Source organism: Bos indicus x Bos taurus, chromosome X (assembly GCF_003369695.1).
Source record: "Bos indicus x Bos taurus breed Angus x Brahman F1 hybrid chromosome X, Bos_hybrid_MaternalHap_v2.0, whole genome shotgun sequence".
Classification (NCBI taxonomy): Eukaryota; Metazoa; Chordata; class Mammalia; order Artiodactyla; family Bovidae; genus Bos; species Bos indicus x Bos taurus.
In genome coordinates, this window is record NC_040105.1 from 72,642,566 (window position 1) to 72,661,181 (window position 18,616).

The 18,616-nt window shown below is 38.7% G+C and overlaps 1 protein-coding gene across 2 annotated transcripts in view; it reads right to left on the reverse strand.

The window, feature by feature from the left end:
- The window catches only part of BRWD3 (bromodomain and WD repeat domain containing 3), a 156,966-nt gene that overhangs the window by 109,939 nt on the left and 28,411 nt on the right, over nt 1-18,616 (reverse strand). Inside the window, exon 1 of one of the 2 annotated variants that reach the window (XM_027533283.1) lies at nt 7,829-7,961. The exons of the other annotated variant lie outside the window; for it this stretch is intronic. Within the exon in view, the coding sequence (XP_027389084.1) occupies nt 7,829-7,946 (118 nt within the window). The 5' untranslated portion in view covers nt 7,947-7,961. Of the gene's footprint in view, nt 1-7,828; nt 7,962-18,616 lie in introns of those variants that run through there. 2 annotated transcript variants of the gene reach the window in all.

The following is an 18,616-nucleotide window of genomic DNA, read 5'->3' on the forward strand; positions in this document are numbered from 1 at the left end:
ACATTAATCAACAGAAGCTCATCAAACGCCTCCATACCTACACTGAAACCAAGCACCACCCAAGGGCCGACAAGTTCCAGAACAAGATATACCACACAAATTCTCCAGCAACACAGGAACACAGCCCTGAGCTTCAATATAAAGGCCGCCCAAAGTCACTCCAAAACCAATGACATTTCATAACTCATTACTGGACACTTCATTGCACTCCAGAGAGAAGAAATCCAGCTCCACCCACAAGAACACCAACACAAGCTTCCCTAAGCAAGAAACCTTGACAAGCCACCAGTACAACCCCACCGACAGTGAGGAAACTCCACAATGAAGGGAACTCCACAATCTGCCAGAATACAGAAAGACCACCCCAAACACAGCAATATAAACAAGATGAAGAGACAGAGGAATACTCAGCAGGTAAAGGAACAGGATAAATGCCCACCAAACCAAACAAAAGAGGAAGAGATAGGGAATCTACCTGATAAAGAATTCCGAATAATGATAGTGAAAATGATCCAAAATCTTGAAAACAAAATGGAATCACAGATAAATAGCCTGGAGACAAGGATTGAGAAGATGCAAGAAAGGTTTAACAAAGACCTAGAAGAAATAAAAAAGAGTCAATATGTAATGAATAATGCAATGAATGAGATCCAAAATACTCTGGAGGCAACAAATAGTAGAATAACAGAGGCAGAAGATAGGATTACTGAGGTAGAACATAGAATGGTAGAAATAAATGAATCAGAGAGGAAAAAAGAAAACCGAATAAAAAGAAATGAAGACAATCTCAGAAACCTCTGGGACAATGTTAAACGCCCCAACATTCGAATCATAGGAGTCCCAGAAGAAGAAAAAAGGAAAGGCCATGAGAAAATACTTGAGGAGAGAATAGTTGAAAACTTCCCTAAAATGGGGAAGGAATGATCACCCAAGTCCAAGAAACCCAGAGAGTCCCAAACAGGATAAACCCAAGGTGAAACACCCAAGACACATATTAATCAAATTAACAAAGATCAAACACAAAGAACAAATATTAAAAGCAGCAAGGGAAAAACAACAAACAACACACAAGGGGATTCCCATAAGGATAACAGCTGATCTTTCAATAGAAACTCTTCAGGCCAGGAGGGAATGGCAGGACATACTTAAAGTGATGAAAGAAAATAACCTACAGCCCAGATTACTGTACCCAGTAAGGATCTCATTCAAATATGAAGGAGAAATCAAAAGCTTTCCAGACCAGCAAAAGCTGAGAGAATTCAGCACCAACAAACCAGCTCTCCAACAAATGCTAAAGGATCTTCTCTAGACAGTAAACAAAAAAAGGATGTATAAATTTGAACCCAAAACAACAAAGTAAATGGCAATGGGATCATACTCATCAATAATTACCTTAAAAGTAAATGGGTTGAATGCCCCAACCAAAAGACAAACACAGGCTGATTGGATACAAAAACAAGACCCCTATATATGTTGTCTACAAGAGACCCACCTCAAAACAAGGGACACATACAGACTGAAAGTGAAGGGCTGGAAAAAGTTATTCCACGCAAATAGAGACCAAAAGAAAGCAGGAGTAGCAATGCTCATATCAGATAAAATAGACTTTAAAACACAGGCTGTGAAAAGAGACAAAGAAGGACACTACATAATGATCAAAGGATCAATCCAAGAAGAAGAGATAACAATTATAAATATATATGCACCCAACATAGGACCACCACAATGCATAAGACAAATGCTAACAAGTATGCAAGGGGAAATTAACAATAACACAATAATAGTGGGAGATTTTAATACCCCACTCACATCTATGGATAGATCAACTAAACAGAAAATTAGCAAGGAAACACAAATTTTAAATGATACAACAGACTAGTTAGACCTAATTGATATCTATAGGACATTTCACCCCAAAACAATGAATTTCACCTTTCTCTCAAGCGCACATGGAACCTTTTCCAGGATAGATCACATCCTGGGCCATAAATCTAGCCTTGGTAAATTAAAAAAAAAAAAAAAAATGAAATCATTCCAAGCATCTTTTCTGACCATGATGCAGTAAGATTAGATCTCAATTACAGGAGAAAAACTATTAAAAATTCCAATATATGGAAGCTGAACAACATGCTGCTGAATGACCAACAAATCACAGAAGAAATCAAAAAAGAAATCAAAATATGCATAGAAATGATTGAAAATGAAAACATAACAACCCAAAACCTGTGAGACACTGTTAAAGCAGTGCTAAGGGGAAGGTTCATAGCAATACAGGCATACCTCAAGAAACAAGAAAAACGTCAAATAAGTAACCTAACACTACACCTAAAGCAATTAGAAGTGAAGAACCCCAGGGTTAGTAGAAGGAAACAAGTCTTAAGAATTATGGCATGAATAAATGCAAAAGAAACAAAAGAAATCATAGCAAAAATCAACAAAGCCAAAAGTTGGTTCTTTGAGAGGATAAATAAAATAGACAAACCATTAGCCAGACTCAAGAAACAAAAGGAGAAAAACCAAATCAATAAAATTAGAAATGAAAATGGAGAGATCACAACAGACAATAGAGAAATACAAAAGATCATAAGAGACTACTATCAGCAATTATATGCCAATAAAATGGAAAATTTGGAAGAAATGGACAAATTCTTAGAAAAGTACAACTTGTCAAAACTGGACCAGGAAGAAATAGAAAATTTTAACAGACCCATCACAAGCACAAAAATTGAAACTGTAATCAGAAATCTTCCAGCAAACAAAAGCCCAGGGACAGACAGCTTCACAGCTGAATTCGACCAAAAATTTAGAGAGGAGCTAACACCTATCCCACTCAAATTCTCCCAGAAAATTGCAGAGGAAGGTAAACTTCCAAACTCATTCTATGAGGCCACCATCACCCTAATACCATAGATGCAAAAATCCTTAACAAAATTCTAGCAATCAGAATCCAACAACAAATTAAAAAGATCATAAACCATGACCAAGTGGGCTTTATCCCAGGGATGCAAGGATTCTTAAATATCTGCAAACCAATCAATGTAATACACAACATTAACAGATTGAAAAATAAAAGCCATATGATTATCTCAATAGATGCAGAGAAAGCCTTTAACAAAATTCAACATCCACTTATGATAAAAGCAGAAAGCAGGAATAGAAGGAACGTACCTCAACATAATAAAAGCTATATATGACAAACCCACAGCAAACATTATCCTCAATGGGGAAAAATTGAAAGCATTTCCCCTAACGTCAGGAACAAGACAAGGGTGCCCACTTTCACCACTACTATTCAACATAGTTTTGGAAGTTTTGGCCACAGCAATCAGAACAGATAAAGAAATAAAAGGAATCCAAACTGGAAAAGAAGAAGTAAAACTCTCATTGTTTGCAGATGACATGATCCTCTACATAGAAAACCCTAAAGACTCCACCTGAAAATTACTAGGGCTAATAAATGAATATAGTAAAGTTGCAGGATATAAAATCAACACACAGAAATCCCTTGCATTCCTATACACTAATAATGAGAAAATAGAAAGAGAATTAAGGAAACAATTCCATTCACCACTGCAATGAAAAGAATAAAATACTTAGGAATATATCTACCTAAAGAAACTAAAGACTTATATATAGAAAAGTATAAAACACTGGTGAAAGAAATCAGAGAGGACACTAATAGATGGAGAAATATACTGTGTTCCTGGATCGGAAGAATCAATATAGTGAAAAAGAGTATACTACCCAAAGCAATCTATAGATTCAGTGCAATCCCTATCAAACTACCAATGGTATTTTTCACAGAGCTAGAACAAATAATTTCACAATTTGTATGGAAATACAAAAAAACTCGACTAGCCAAAGCTATCTTGAGAAAGAAGAATAGAACTGGAGGAATCAACTTGCCTGACTTCAGGCTCTACTACAAAGCCACAGTCATTAAGACAGTATGGTACTGGCACAAAACAGAAATATAGATCAGTGGAACAAAAGAGAAAGACCAGAGATAAACCCATGTACCTATGGACACCTTATCTTTGACAAAGTAGGCAAGAATATACAATGGAGAAAAAACAATCTCTTTAGTAAGTGGTGCTGGGAAAACTGGTCAACCACTTGTAAAAGAATGAAACTAGAACACTTTCTAACACCAAACACAAAAATAAACTAAAAATGGATTAAAGATCTAAACCTAAGACCAGAAACTATAAAACTCCTAGAGGAGAACATAGGCAAAACACTCTCCAACATACACCACAGCAGGATCCTCTATGACCCACCTCCCAGAATATTGGAAATAAAAGCAAAAATAAACAAATGGGACTGAATTAAACTTAAAAGCTTCTGGACAATAAAGGAAACTCTAAGCAAGGTGAAAAGACAGCCTACAGAATGGGAGAAAATAATAGCAAATTAAGCAACTGACAAACAACCAATCTCAAAAATATACAAGCAACTCCTGCAGCTCAATTCCAGAAAAACAAACGACCCAGTCAAAAAACAGGCCAAAGAACTAAACAGACATTTCTCCAAAGAAGACATACAGATGGCTAACAAACACATGAAAAGATGCTCAACATCACTCATTATCAGAGAAATGCAAATCAAAACCACTATGAGGTACCATCTCACACCAGTCAGAATGGCTGCGATCCAAAAGTCTACAAGCAATAAATGCTGGAGAGGGTGTGGAGAAAAGGGAACCCTCTTACACTGTTGGTGGGAATGCAAACTAGTACAGCCACTGTGGAGAACAGTGTGGAGATTCCTTAAAAAACTGGAAATAGAACTGCCTAATGACCCAGCAATCCCACTGCTGGGCATACACACTGAGGAAACCAGAATTGAAAGAGACACATGTACCCCAATGTTCATTGCAGCACTGTTTATAATAGCCAGGACATGGAAGCAACCTAGATGTCCATCAGCAAACAAATGGATAAGAAAGCTGTGGTACATATACACAATGGAGTATTACTCAGCCATTAAAAAGAATACATTTGAATCAGTTCTAATGAGATGGATGAAACTGGAGCCTATTATACAGTGAAGTAAGCCAGAAAGTGAAAGAAAAAAAAGTGAAAGTGTAGTCGTTCATTTGTGTCCAAGTCCTTGTGACCCCATGGACTGTAGCCTACCAGGGTTCTCCCTCCATGGGATTCTCCAGGCAAGAGTACTGCAGTGGGTTGCCATTTTCCTTCTCCAGGGGATCTTCCCGACCCAGGGATCAAACCCAGGTCTCCTGTAATCCAGGCGGATGCTTTAACCTCTAAGCCACCAGGGAAGCCCGAAAGAAAAACACCAATACAGTATACTAATGCGTATATATGGAATTTAGAAAGATGGTAATGATAACCCTGTATGCGAGACAGCAAAAGAGACACAGATGTATAAAACAGTGTTTTGGAGTCTGTGGGAGAGGGCGAGGATGGGATGATTTGGGAGAATGGCATTGAAACATGTATAATATCATATATGAAACGAATCACCAGTCCAGGTTCGATGCATGATACAGGATGCTCGGGGCTGGTGCACTGGAATGACCCAGAGGGATGGTATGGGGAGGGAGGTGGGAGGGGGGTTCAGGATGGGGAACATGTGTACATACATGGTGGATTCATGTTGATGTATGGCAAAACCAATACAGTATTATAAAGTAATTAGCCTCCAATTAAAATAAATTTATATTAAAAAAAAAGAAAATAAGATTAGTCAGAAGGTTCTTGTTAAGGAGAAACATGTCCTTTAGCAAGATATACTGTTGTTATATAATCAGTAATACAGAGCTTAAGGAAAAACATACCCTTGAGAAAAATGTATTGTTTTCTTGTATAATCATTAGCTCTTGGCTTAAAAAAAGTTAGTCTTAAAAATTGTTGCCATAACAACTCAAGAGTTTAAGAAAAAAATGTCTTATGTGACTAAGACAAAGCAATGTAGAAATAAAAAGTATGTCCTTTTCTCCTCCTTGAGAGCCCCATTCCACTTTCTCCTCCTTGGAGACTCAGAACTTCTTATCAACCTACCTTAGAATTAATTCTCTCACATTTAAAGTTAACTGATGTTCAAAAACAAAGTCATTGGAACCAAGGACACTCAATGGGGAAAGGACAGTTTCTTCAACAAATGGTGCTGAGAAAACTGGATAAACACAGGCGAACAACAACAACAAAAAATGAAACCAGATCCCTATCTTGCATCACTCACAAAAATTAACTCAAAATGTATCAAAAATGTGATACCATAAAACTTCTAAAAAGAAAATATAGGGAAGAAGCTCCTTGATATTGGTTGTGGCAATGATTATTCAGATGTGACACCAAAAGTATAAACAACAAAAATAAAAACAACAACAACAAAAAAAAAACAGCTAGTACTTCAAACTTAAAAGCTCCTGCTCAGCAAAGTAATTGACAAGATGAAAAGACAAACTACAGAATGGAAAACATTTTTTGCAAGCCATATATCTGATAAGGGGTTAATATCCAATATATATAAAGAACTCAAACTCAATAACAAAAAAAAAATATTATTAAAAAGTGGGCAGAGAAAAAAAAAAAAAAAAAAAGGCAGAGGAACTAAAACCAAAAAAGACACCCAAATGTGAACCAGGTAAATGAAAGGAAGTTCAACATCGTTAATCACCAGGGAAATGCAAAGCAAAACCACAATGAGATATCACCTCACACCTGTTAGAAAGGCTATCATCAAGAAGACAAGAGGTAACACGAACTGGCAAGGATGAGGAGAAAAGGGAACCCTTGTACACTGTTGGCGAGAAGTAAATTGGTTCAGTCACTATGGAAAACAATATGTAGGTTTCTCAATAAATTAAAAATACAACTACCAGGGAATTCCCTAGCAGTCCAGGGATTACAACTCTGCGCTTCCACTGCAGGGGCACAAGTTCAACTCCTGGTCCGGGAAATAAGATTCTGCATGCTGCACGGTGCAGTCAAAAAACAAGAACTACAATATGATCCAGCAGTTCCACTTCTCATTATATACTCAAAAGAAATGAAAACAGGACACTGAAGAGATTCACTCCCATGTTTACTGTGTTATTACTCACAATAGCCATAATATGGAAACAATCTATGTACCTACCTATCAACAGACAAATGGATAAAGAAGTTATGGTATATAAATATATACACAATGGAATATTATTCAGCCATGATAAAGAAGGACATCTTGCCATTTGTGACAACATGTATAGACCTTGAAGACTTTAATAAAAGTGTGATAACTCAGACAGAGAAAGATAAGTACTATATAATATCACTTATAAGTGGAATCTAAAAAAAACCAAATTCATAAAGAGAGTAAAATAGTGGTTATCAGGGGCTGGGGACTAGGGGGATAGACAGATATTTAAGGGTATAAACTTCTAATAAGTAGTAAATAAGTCCTAGGGGCAGCATAATGCACAGTACAGTGAATATGGACAACAGAATTAATTTATAATCATCAAATTTGCTAAAAGACTAGAACTTAACTATTCCAATCGCTAACATAAAATGATAATTATGTAATGTGCTAGAGGTGTTAACTATCATTACAATGCACATCGTATTACAATATGTAAATGTATCAAATCAACATGTTGCAATCCTTAAATTTACACTTTATGTGCAACAAATTACTTCAATTTTTAAAATGTGCATTAAAAATGTCCATTTTGTAAAAAGCATAGGCTCAAATAAGCATCTGATTCAACCACATGAAGAAACATTTGCCCACAAGTACAATTAGAAATTTAATATTTGTAATCATTTTCTGTCTTATGAAATTTTTCATTGAGATTTACATTTAAAAAGTAACTGACCTTTGTGCTCTTTAATTCTCGATATAGGAAATGCAGGAGAGAGGGAAAACAGCTGCCTTTTGCAATGAGAAAATGCAAACCTGCCATCTATGACAACATGGATGAATCTGGTGGACATTATGCTAAATGAAATAAGCCAGAAAAAGATAAATATTACATGAGTTCACTCATACATAGAAACTTTTTTAAAAATATTGAATTCATACTAACAATAAAGTAGAATGGTAGCTTCCAGAGACTTGGGGGAGACAGAAAAGGAGATACTATTCAAGGAGTACAAACATTCAGGTTTAAGATGAAAAAAATTCTGGAGATCTAATACATAGCTAATATATAGCTTAGTGACAATAATTAACAATAATAATCTAGTGTATACTTGAAATTTGGTAAGAAAGTGGATCTTAAGTGTTCTCATCACACACACAAATGTGGTAATCATTTCACATGACAGACATATATCAAAACACCACGTTGCACAACTTAAATGTATACAATATTTATCTGTCAAAAATAAAAAGGAAAAATGCAAACCAACACTAGTGAAGATTCTGAGAGGCTAATCACCATTTCTGAGGGCCTAGAAAGTAATCTACAAGCAACCATGCTCTACCTTTCTCTCTTTGAACTAGTGTACATTATAGAATTTTGCCAGAGCTTGAAAGGACTTTATAGATTAATTTTTAGTCCAACCACTCATTTTACATATAAATAAACTGTGATTCAGGCTGGTGAAGCAAGTTTTCCAAAGTCATACAGGTGATAATAAACAGAGAAGGAGGATACTTGATCTTGGGTCCAACATCTTTCTTCTTATATGATACCTGCCTCTTCAGTTAGTGCTTTATGTTTAAACATATCAGCAATACTTATCTCCCACCACATAAAAGATATTGATGATCAAAGCAGTGAACTCGTCTCCTTGTTTTTTTGGGTACCAAGTCACTATTCAATACAAAATGGTAAACAATGAGGACATGTGTCTGACGGGCAAGGAGAGCAGGGGTAAGGATATATACATCAGTAATCCTATGGGAAAAATCAAAGAGCCAGGCATGTACCTCAACAGGTATGGCAGAATGGGTTCTGCTAATTCCCCCTATTTTGGCAGAATGATGAAGTAAAATGGTAACACAGTATTGAGAAAAGAACAAATGACCTTTCTTCTTCCTTACCGATAAAATCTATAAACATAATACCACCTACCTTAAAAAATAACTGAAGCGAATTTGTAGCACATCGACATTATACGTTTAACTTATATAACCCCATAATTACTATTAATATCCACCTTTTTAAGACATGGAAGCTGAGTCATAAAGGGGTTTAACAACTTCCCCCAGGTCCCAAGCTAGTAAGCAATACAGACAAGATTCACTCTGACCTCAGAGGCTGATATCTTAACCAATATTCTATAATAGGTCTTCTGAAGAAAAGAAAAAAATTTTTTAAATTAGCATTTGACCCAATACGTAAACTATGCTAAAATGACTATAATAGGTTTCACCACAAACCTTAACTTCTAGCCCAAACCAACTCAGAACATAATCATTTCAGTTGAGTCGCTCAGTCATGTTCAACACTTTGCGACGCCATGAATTGCAGCACACCAGGCCTCCCTGGCCAGCACCAACTCCCGGAGTTCACCCAGACTCACGTCCATCGAGTGAGTGATGCCATCCAGCCATCTCATCCTCTGTCGTCTCATTCTCCTCCTGCCCCCAATCCTTTCCAGCATCAGAGTCTTTTACAATGAGTTAACTCTTCGCATGAGGTGGCCAAAGTACTGGAGTTTCAGCTTTAGCATCATTCCGTCCAAAGAAATCCCAAGGCTTATCCCCTTCAGAATGGACTGGTTGGATCTCCTCGCAGTCCAAGGGACTCTAAAGACTCTTCTCCAACACCACAGTTCAAAAGCATCAATACTTCGGCGCTCAGCCTTCCTCACAGTCCAACTCTCACATCCATACATGACCACTGGAAAAACCATAGCCTTGACTAGGGGCTTGATAAAGGACAGAAATGGTATGGACCTAACAGAAGGAGAAGATATTAAGAAGAGGTGGCAAGAATACACAGAAGAACTGTACAAAAAAGATCTTCACAATGAAGATAATGACGATGGTGTGATCACTCACCTAGAGCCAGACATCCTGGAATGTGAAGTCAAGTGGGCCTTAGAAAGCATCACTACGAACAAAGCTAGTGGAGGTGATGGAATTCCAGTTGAGCTATTTCAAATCCTGAAAGATGATGCTGTGAAAGTGCTGCACTCAATATGCCAACAAATTTGGAAAACTCAGCAGTGGCCACAGGACTGGAAAATGTCAGTTTTCATTCGAATCACAAAGAAAGGCAATACCAAAAAATGATCAAACTACCACACAATTGCACTCATCTCACACACTAGTAAAGTAATGCTCAAAATTCTCCAAGCCAGGCTTCAGCAATACGTCAACCGTGAACTTCCATATGTTCAAGCTGGTTTTAGAAAAGGCTGAGGAACCAGAGATCAAATTGCCAACATCCACTGGATCATCAAAAAAGCAAGAGAGTTCCAGAAAAACATCTATTTCTGCTTTATTGACTATGCCAAATCCTTTGACTGTGTGGATCACAATAAAGTGGAAAATTCTGAAAGAGATGGGAATACCAGACCACCTGATCTGCCTCTTGAGAAATTTCTATGCAGATGAGGAAGCAACAGTTAGAACTGGACATGGAACAACAGACTGGTTCCAAATAGGAACAGGAGTATGTCAAGGCTGTATATTGTCCCCCTGCTTATTTAACTTATATGCAGAGAAAAGAACATAATAATATCTGTCAAATCACCCAATCCCAAAACTATCGTATAAGAAAGCAAGATAGAATATGTTTAAAAAGAGATTGAAAACTCCTAGAAATAGGTGGACTCAGCAAGGTTGTAGGAAAGAAGATACACATACACAAATCAAATTCATTTCTACACACTAATAATGAATATGCAGAAACCAAATTAAAAACACAATACTATTTTTGATCATTAAAAAAATACTTAGATATATACTTAACATGTACAATATCTGTATGCTGTAAGTATAAAATCCTGATGAGAGAAAGCAAAGGAGAACTCAATCAGTTCAGTTCAGTCGCTCAGTCGTGTTCGACTTTTTTCAACCCCATGAATTGTAGCACACCAGGCCTCCCTGTCCATCACCAACTCCTGGAGTTCACCTAGACTCACGTCCATCGAGTCAGTGATGCCATACAGCCATCTCATCCTCTATTGTCGCCTTCTCCTCCTGCCTCCAATCCCTCCAGCATCAGAGTTTTTTCCAAAGAGTGAAATCTTCGCATGAGGTGGCCAAAGTACTGGAGTTTCAGCTTTAGCATCATTCCTTCCAAAGAAATCCCAGGGCTGATCTCATTCAGAATGGACTGGTTGGATCTCCTTGCAGTCCAAGGGACTCTCAAGAGTCTGCTCCAACACCACAGTTCAAAAGCATCAATTCTTTGGCGCTCAGCTTTCTTCACAGTCCAACTCTCACATCCATACATGACCACTGGAAAAACCATAGCCTTGACTAGATGAACCTTTGTTGGCAAAGTAATGTCTCTGTTTTGAATATGCTATCTAGGTTGGTCATAACTTTCCTTCCAAGGAGTAAGCGTCTTTTAATTTCATGGCTGCAGTCAACATCTGCAGTGATTTTGGAGCACAGAAAAATAAAGTCTGACACTGTTTCCACTGTTTCCCCATCTATTTCCCATGAGGTGATGGGACCAGATGCCATGATCTTCGTTTTCTGAATGTTGAGCTTTAAGCCAACTTTTTCACTCTCCTCTTTCACTTTCATCAAGAGTCTTTTTAGTTCCTCTTCACTTTCTGCCATAAGGGTGGTGTCATCTGCATATCTGAGGTTACTGATATTTCTCCCAGCAATCTTGATTCCAGCTTGTGCTTCTTCCAGCCCAGCGTTTCTCATAATATATTTTGCATATAAGGTAAATAAGCAGGGGGACAATATACAGCCTTGACATACTCCTGTTCCTATTTGGAACCAGTCTGTTTTTCCATGTCCAGTTCTAACTGTTGCTTCCTGACCTGCATACAGATTTCTCAAGAGGCAGATCAGGTGGTCTGGTATTCCCATCTCTTTCAGAATTTTCCAGTTTATTGTGATCCACACAGTCAAAGGCTTTGGCATAGTCAATAAAGCAGAAATAGATGTTTTTCTGGAACGCTCTTGCTTTTTCGATGATCCAGCAGATGTTGGCAATTTGATCTCTGGTTCCTCTGCCTTTTCTAAAACCAGCTTGAACATCTGGAAGTTCATGGTTGACGTATTGCTGAAGCCTGGCTTGTAGAATTTTGAGCATTATTTTATTAGCGTGTGAGATGAATGCAATTGTGTGGTAGTTTGAGCATTCTTGGCATTGCCTTTCTTTGGGATTCAAATGAAAACTGACATTTTCCAGTCCTGTGGCCACTGCTGAGTTTTCCAAATTTGCTGGCATATTGAGTGCAGCATTTTCACAGCATCATCTTTCAGGATTTGAAATAGCCCTACTGGAATTCCACCACCTCCACTAGCTTTGTTCGTAGTGATGCTTTCTAAGGCCCACTTGACTCCACATTCCAGGATGTCTGGCTCTCGGTCAGTAATCACACCATCATGATTATCTGGGTCGTGAAGATCTTTTTTGTACAGTTCTTCTGTGTATTCTTGCCACCTCTTCTTAATATCTTCTGCTTCTGTTAGGTCCATACCATTTCTGTCCTTTATTGAGCCCATCATTTGCATGAAAGTTTCCCTTGATATGTCTAATTTTCTCAAAGAGATCTCTAGTCTTTCCCATTCTGTTGTTTTCCTCTATTTCTTTGCAATGATCGCTGAAGAAGGCTTTCTTATCTCTTCTTGCTATTCTTTGGAACTCTGCATTCAAATGTTTATATCTTTCCTTTTCTCCTTTGCTTTTCACTTCTCTTCTTTCACAGCTATTTGTAAGACTTCCCCAGACAGCCATTTTGCTTTTTTGCATTTCTTTTCCATGGGGATGGCCTTGATCCCTGTCACCTGTACAATGTCACGAACCTCAGTCCATAGTTCATCAGGCACTCTATCAGATCTAGGCCCTTAAATCTATTTCTCACTTCCACTGTATAATCATAAGGGATTTGATTTAGGTCATACCTGAATGGTCTAGAGGTTTTCCCTACTTTCTTCAATTTAAGTCTGAATTTGGCAATAAGGAGTTCATGATCTGAGTCACAGTCAGCTCCTGGTCTTGTTTTTGTTGACTGTATAGAGCTTCTCCATCTTTGGCTGCAAAGAATATAATCAATCTGATTTCGGTGTTGACCATCTCGTGATGTCCATGTATAGAGTCTTCTCTTCTGTTGTTGGAAGAGGGTGTTTGTTATGACCAGTGCATTTTCTTGGCAAAACTCTATTAGTCTTTGCCCTGCTTCATTCCGTATTCCAAGGCCAAATTTGCCTGTTACTCCAGGTGTTTCTTGACTTCCTACTTTTGCATTCCAGTCCCATATAATGAAAAGGACATCTTTTTTGGGTGTTAGTTCTAAAAGGTCTTGTAGGTCTTCATAGAACCGTTCAACTTCAGCTTCTCCAGCGTTACTGGTTGGGGCATAGACTTGGATTACTGTGATATTGAATGGTTTGCCTTGGAAACGAACAGAGATCATTCTGTCGTTTTTGAGACTGCATCGAAGTACTGCATTTCTGACTCTTTTGTTGACCATGATGGCTACTCCATTTCTTCTGAGGGATTCCTGCCCGCAGTAGTAGACATAATGGTCATCTGAGTTAAATTCACCCATTCCAGTCCATTTTAGTTCGCTGATTCCTAGAATGTCGACATTCACTCTTGCCATCTCTTGTTTGACCACTTCCAATTTGCCTTGATTCATGGACCTGACATTCCAGGTTCCTATGCAACATTGCTCTTTGCAGCATCGGACCTTGCTTCTATCACCAGTCACATCCACAGCTGGGTATTCTTTTTGCTTTGGCTCCATCCCTTCATTCTTTCTGGAGTTATTTCTCCACTGATCTCCAGTAGCATATTGGGTACCTACTGACCTGGGGAGTTCCTCTTTCAGTATCCTATCATTTTGCATTTTCATACTGTTCATGGGGTTCTCAAGGCAAGAATACTGAAGTGGTTTGCCATTCCCTTCTCCAGTTGACCACATTCTGTCAGACCTCTCCACCATGACCCACCCATCTTGGGTTGCCCCACGGGCATGGCTTAGTTTCACTGAGTTAGACAAAGCTGTGGTCCTAGTGCGATCAAGCGCAGGCAGGTGCGACTGGCGCCCTAAGCACAGGCGGCTGAGACTGGAGCACTAAGCGTGGCCGAGAGGAGCTACCCCATGTCCGAGGTCAGGGGCAGAAGCTGGGAGGACGCCATGCCCGAAGGGCGGCAGCCAAGAGGAGTTACCCCACGTCCGAGGTCAGGGGCAGTGGCCGAGAGTGCCAGGCTGTGACGGCGCAGGAACGGCTGAGAGGAGCTACCCTTCGTCCAAGGTCAGGGGGTGAGGCCGAGAGGAGCTACCCCGCGTCCGAGGTCAGGGGCGGTGGCCAGGAGGCCAACCCCACACCAGAGGCCGGGGCAGCGGCCAAGAGGACCAACTCCACGCCCAAGGAGCCGTGACTGCGCGGGTGCAGGAGGGCCTAGATGAGCTATCCAACGCTGAAGGTCAGGAAGGGCAGTGATGAGGAGATACCCCTCATCCAAGGTAAGGAGCAGCAGCTGCGCTTTGCTGGAGCAGCCATGACGAGATACCCCACGCCTAAGGTAAGAGAAACCCAAGTAAGATGATAGGTGTTGCAAGAAGGCATTCAAAGGGCAGACACACTAAAACGGAGACCTCAATAGAGACATACCATGTTCATGAATTGGAAGTCTCCACAAAGTAAACATCAATTCCCTCAAAATGATCTTACTGCAATTAAGTAAGCTCTTACTGCAATTCCTTTCCAAAGGCTTCCTGCAATTCCTTTCCAAAGGCTTTTACAGACATAACGTCCTTGTCCTAAAATTTATGGAATGGCACTGGCTGGCCCTAGAAGGCCCTAGCATGCTGAAAACACTCTCAAAAAATAATAAAGTGGGAAGGATTACTCTTTCCAATGTTAAGGCTGACTTTGTATGTACAGTAATCAAAACAATACAGTACTGGTAAAGAGTTAAATACATAGGTCAATGGAACAGAACAGAGGACCAAGAAGTAGATTCAGACAAACATTTATAACTGATGTTTTAAAAAAGTACTAATCAAATGCAATGGAAGAAGCTATAATTTTAAATAAGTGGTACTGGAACAACTAGACATCTTTTGATTTAAAAAAATTAACTTTCTCCTCAACTTCAAACCTAAACTTCTCCAAGTTTTCCAACCCAGCACCTTTGCTTATGCTATTCCCTTAGTCTTATGCCACACTTCAGCCATTTCAGCTTGTCAAGATCCTTATCCTTGGAGGCACAACCTAAAACCATTCTCTTCCATGAAATATTTTTCAGTCACTTCAACCAAAAGTAAACTCTCCAGCTTCACTTATCGTAATCCTAATATTAGTTATTTGTGTACATCTCTGATCTAAGATTAATTACCAGCACTTTAAGGACAGAGATTAATGTCTACTGTATCATGTACTGATTCAGCTCAGTCCCTTGGAAGCAAAAAACAATCAAATATTTGTTTAATTAATCCAGTCCCATCTTTCCCAAAATATTCAACCATAATTCACACTACTCCAAAGTATAAATTTTCCATTTAAAATCAGACGAGCCTTTTTTTTCTGTCCTATGCAGATATACTCTCACCTGGAATGGTCCCCTCTTTCAGTTATAATTTATCCTTCAAAGTTCATTTCAAAGATCACTTATTCCTTAATATCTTTCCTTATTTCTCTTAATCAATTCAATCTCTTCTTCCTTAATGTTCATTATTGTATTTCCCTTAAATCAGTTAGTCTGTGTCTGCTTTAGACTGAACTTTTATGACAGTCCCTTGGACAGCAAAGAGATCAAACCATTCAATCCTAAAGGAAATCGATCCCGAATATTCACTGGAAGGACTGATGCTGAAGCTGAAATTCCAATATTTTGGCCACCTGATGTGAAGAGCCAACTCAATGGAAAAAAGCCTGATGCTAGGAAAGACTGACGACAGGACGAGAAGGAGGTGACAGAGGATAAGATGGTTGGATGGCACCCCCAACTCAATGGGCATGAGTTTGAGCAAACTCCAGGAGACAGTGAAGGACAGAGAAGCCTAGTGTGCTGCAGTTCATGGAGTCACAAAGAGTTGGACATGACTTAGTGACTGAACAACTGATGTGGAACCTTCAGGGAAGAAAATTAGCAGCCTTATAAAAGAGGCCTAAGAAAGTTCCCTTGCTCCTTCCTCCATGTGAGGTATCTATGAACCAGAAAACTGGTCCTAATTAGACACTAAATCTGCTAGAGCCTAATTTTAGACTTCTCAAACTCCAAAATAGTCAGAAATAAATGTTGTTTATAAATAACTTTTGTCTATACTATTTTGTTATAGCAGTCTAAAAGGACTGAGACAATGTCTTGTACTATAATCATACTCCAGAATCTGTCTAAACTTTCCCAAAAGTCAAATCCTTGAAAGCAAGTGCTGCCCTGAACACTTAGAAAAGGTTTTGTATCAATTTGGTGTTCAAGTGTACGCTGAATTGAATAAAAATTATTTCTAGTGTTAAACCTTCTAAACCATTGAGAATATAAATTTAATAGCAAATTTTATAAGGAATATTGACCAAATTTATAATTCTCTTATTATGACTTCCAAAATATAATTTCTGATTCTCCCCTGCCTCTCTAAACCTTGGCTTTTTATTTTCTTATATTGTTTTTCTTTACTCCAACTCACTCTTGATGAAATGCTTACAGTTCATCAAATTTTATCCTGGGCTTTCTTCTCTGTTTTCATGCTGTCCCTGCAATCTTACCTACTCACATACTAATTACTGTGAAATCTTTACCTAGAACATTATCTTTCACCTCAGCTCTGGGACCACATTTTCTACCTAATAGACATCCTTCCCCTCTACCTAGAGGTGTACCACAGATGGAGAGTTCCCAAATCAAGTTCATTATTCTTTCATCACAAGTTTTCTATATTCTCCTTCTCTTCAATTTTGTTACTGATAGATTTTTTTTTTACTCTTCTCCTTTATGCCCCATATCCAATCAAACTGTATTATTCATCTCACCTCGAAAATTTAGCTTGAATCAATTTGTTAATGTCAATTTCTATTGCTACTGCCCCCACACTCATCATCTTCTGTCTACATCTACACTAACAGCCTTCTTTGATTTTCCAGCCTGCCTCCTCCAGTCTCTCTCTTCTCCAATTTACCCTATACTCTGTCTCTGTCACCTGAGTTATCTTTTCAAAATAAAAAATTCAATCATATAATTTTCCCATTCAAAAGTATCCAATATTTCCTCAGTACCTATAAGATAAAATCTAAATTCAAAATTTTAGAACGGGTTGGCAAACTGAGTCAGTAGGCCAAATTCAGCCCACCACCATGCTCATTCATTTATACATTATCTAGAGCTGTTTTTACACTACCACAGAGTCGAGTAATTTTAACAGAGACCAAATGCCAAAAAATTAGACTATCTGGCCCTTTTATCCAAAAATTTTGCTGACTCCTGACATGGACAGTTCAGAATAATTGGGTCCTAATCTCACTTTGGCTCACCAAATGGCTTAGTGGTAAAGAATCTGCCTGTCAAGCAGGAGATGTAGGTTCAATCCCTGGGTCACAAAGATCGTCTGGAGAAGGAAATGACAACCCACTCCAGTATTCTTGCCTGGGAAATCCCAGGGACAGAGGAGACTGGCAGGTTACAGTGATGGGGTCACAAAAAAGTCTAACACAATTTACTGACTAAACGACAATAAACCTCCCTTTCCCATTTCACCTCCCACCACAAACCCTAAGCTCTTACAAGGGGTTCTATTATGGCAACTAGGAAATATACATTACTTACTTTGCTGAGACTTTTGTGGAAAGGGCACTGGATTTGGAGACAAAGAACAAATCCTAAAACTTAAGTTTAGATACTAAAAAAACACCCCACTACAGCTGCACGTGAGCTAGATATTCTTTTTGTGATAACCTGAATACTAGATCTTTAATCTTTGAGTCATTATTATCATTTTCAACATTATAATCAACATCTGTGACCCGATATCATGGGTTTCCCCAGTGGCTCAGTGGTAAAGAATCCACCTGCCAGTGCAGGGGTTCAATTCCTGGGTCAGGAAGATCCCATGGAGTCAGAAATGGCAACCCACTCCAGTATCCTTGCCTGCAAAATTCCATAGGCAGAGGAACCTGGCGGGCTGCGGTCTATGGGTTACAAAGGATTGAACACAACTAAGCAACTGAGCCTGGAGAAGGAAATGGCAACCCACTCCAGTATTCTTTCCTGGAAAATCCCAGAGACAAAGGAACTTGGTGGGCTGCTGTCTATGGGGTCGCACAGAGTTGGACACAACTGAAACAACTTAGCAGCAGCAGCAGCAAGCAACTGAACACACACACATGACCCAAAATCTGAATTACATGTTATATTTGCATAACATTTTAAAGGTTATAAAGTAATTCTACAGACATCTCATTTGAGTTCACAGTATTTCTGTGAGATGTGAAGGCAAGCATTTTGTTCAATCTGTAAATGAGGAACTTAAAGCCCAAAGGAACTAAGTATCTTGCCTAACATCAATACATGGCA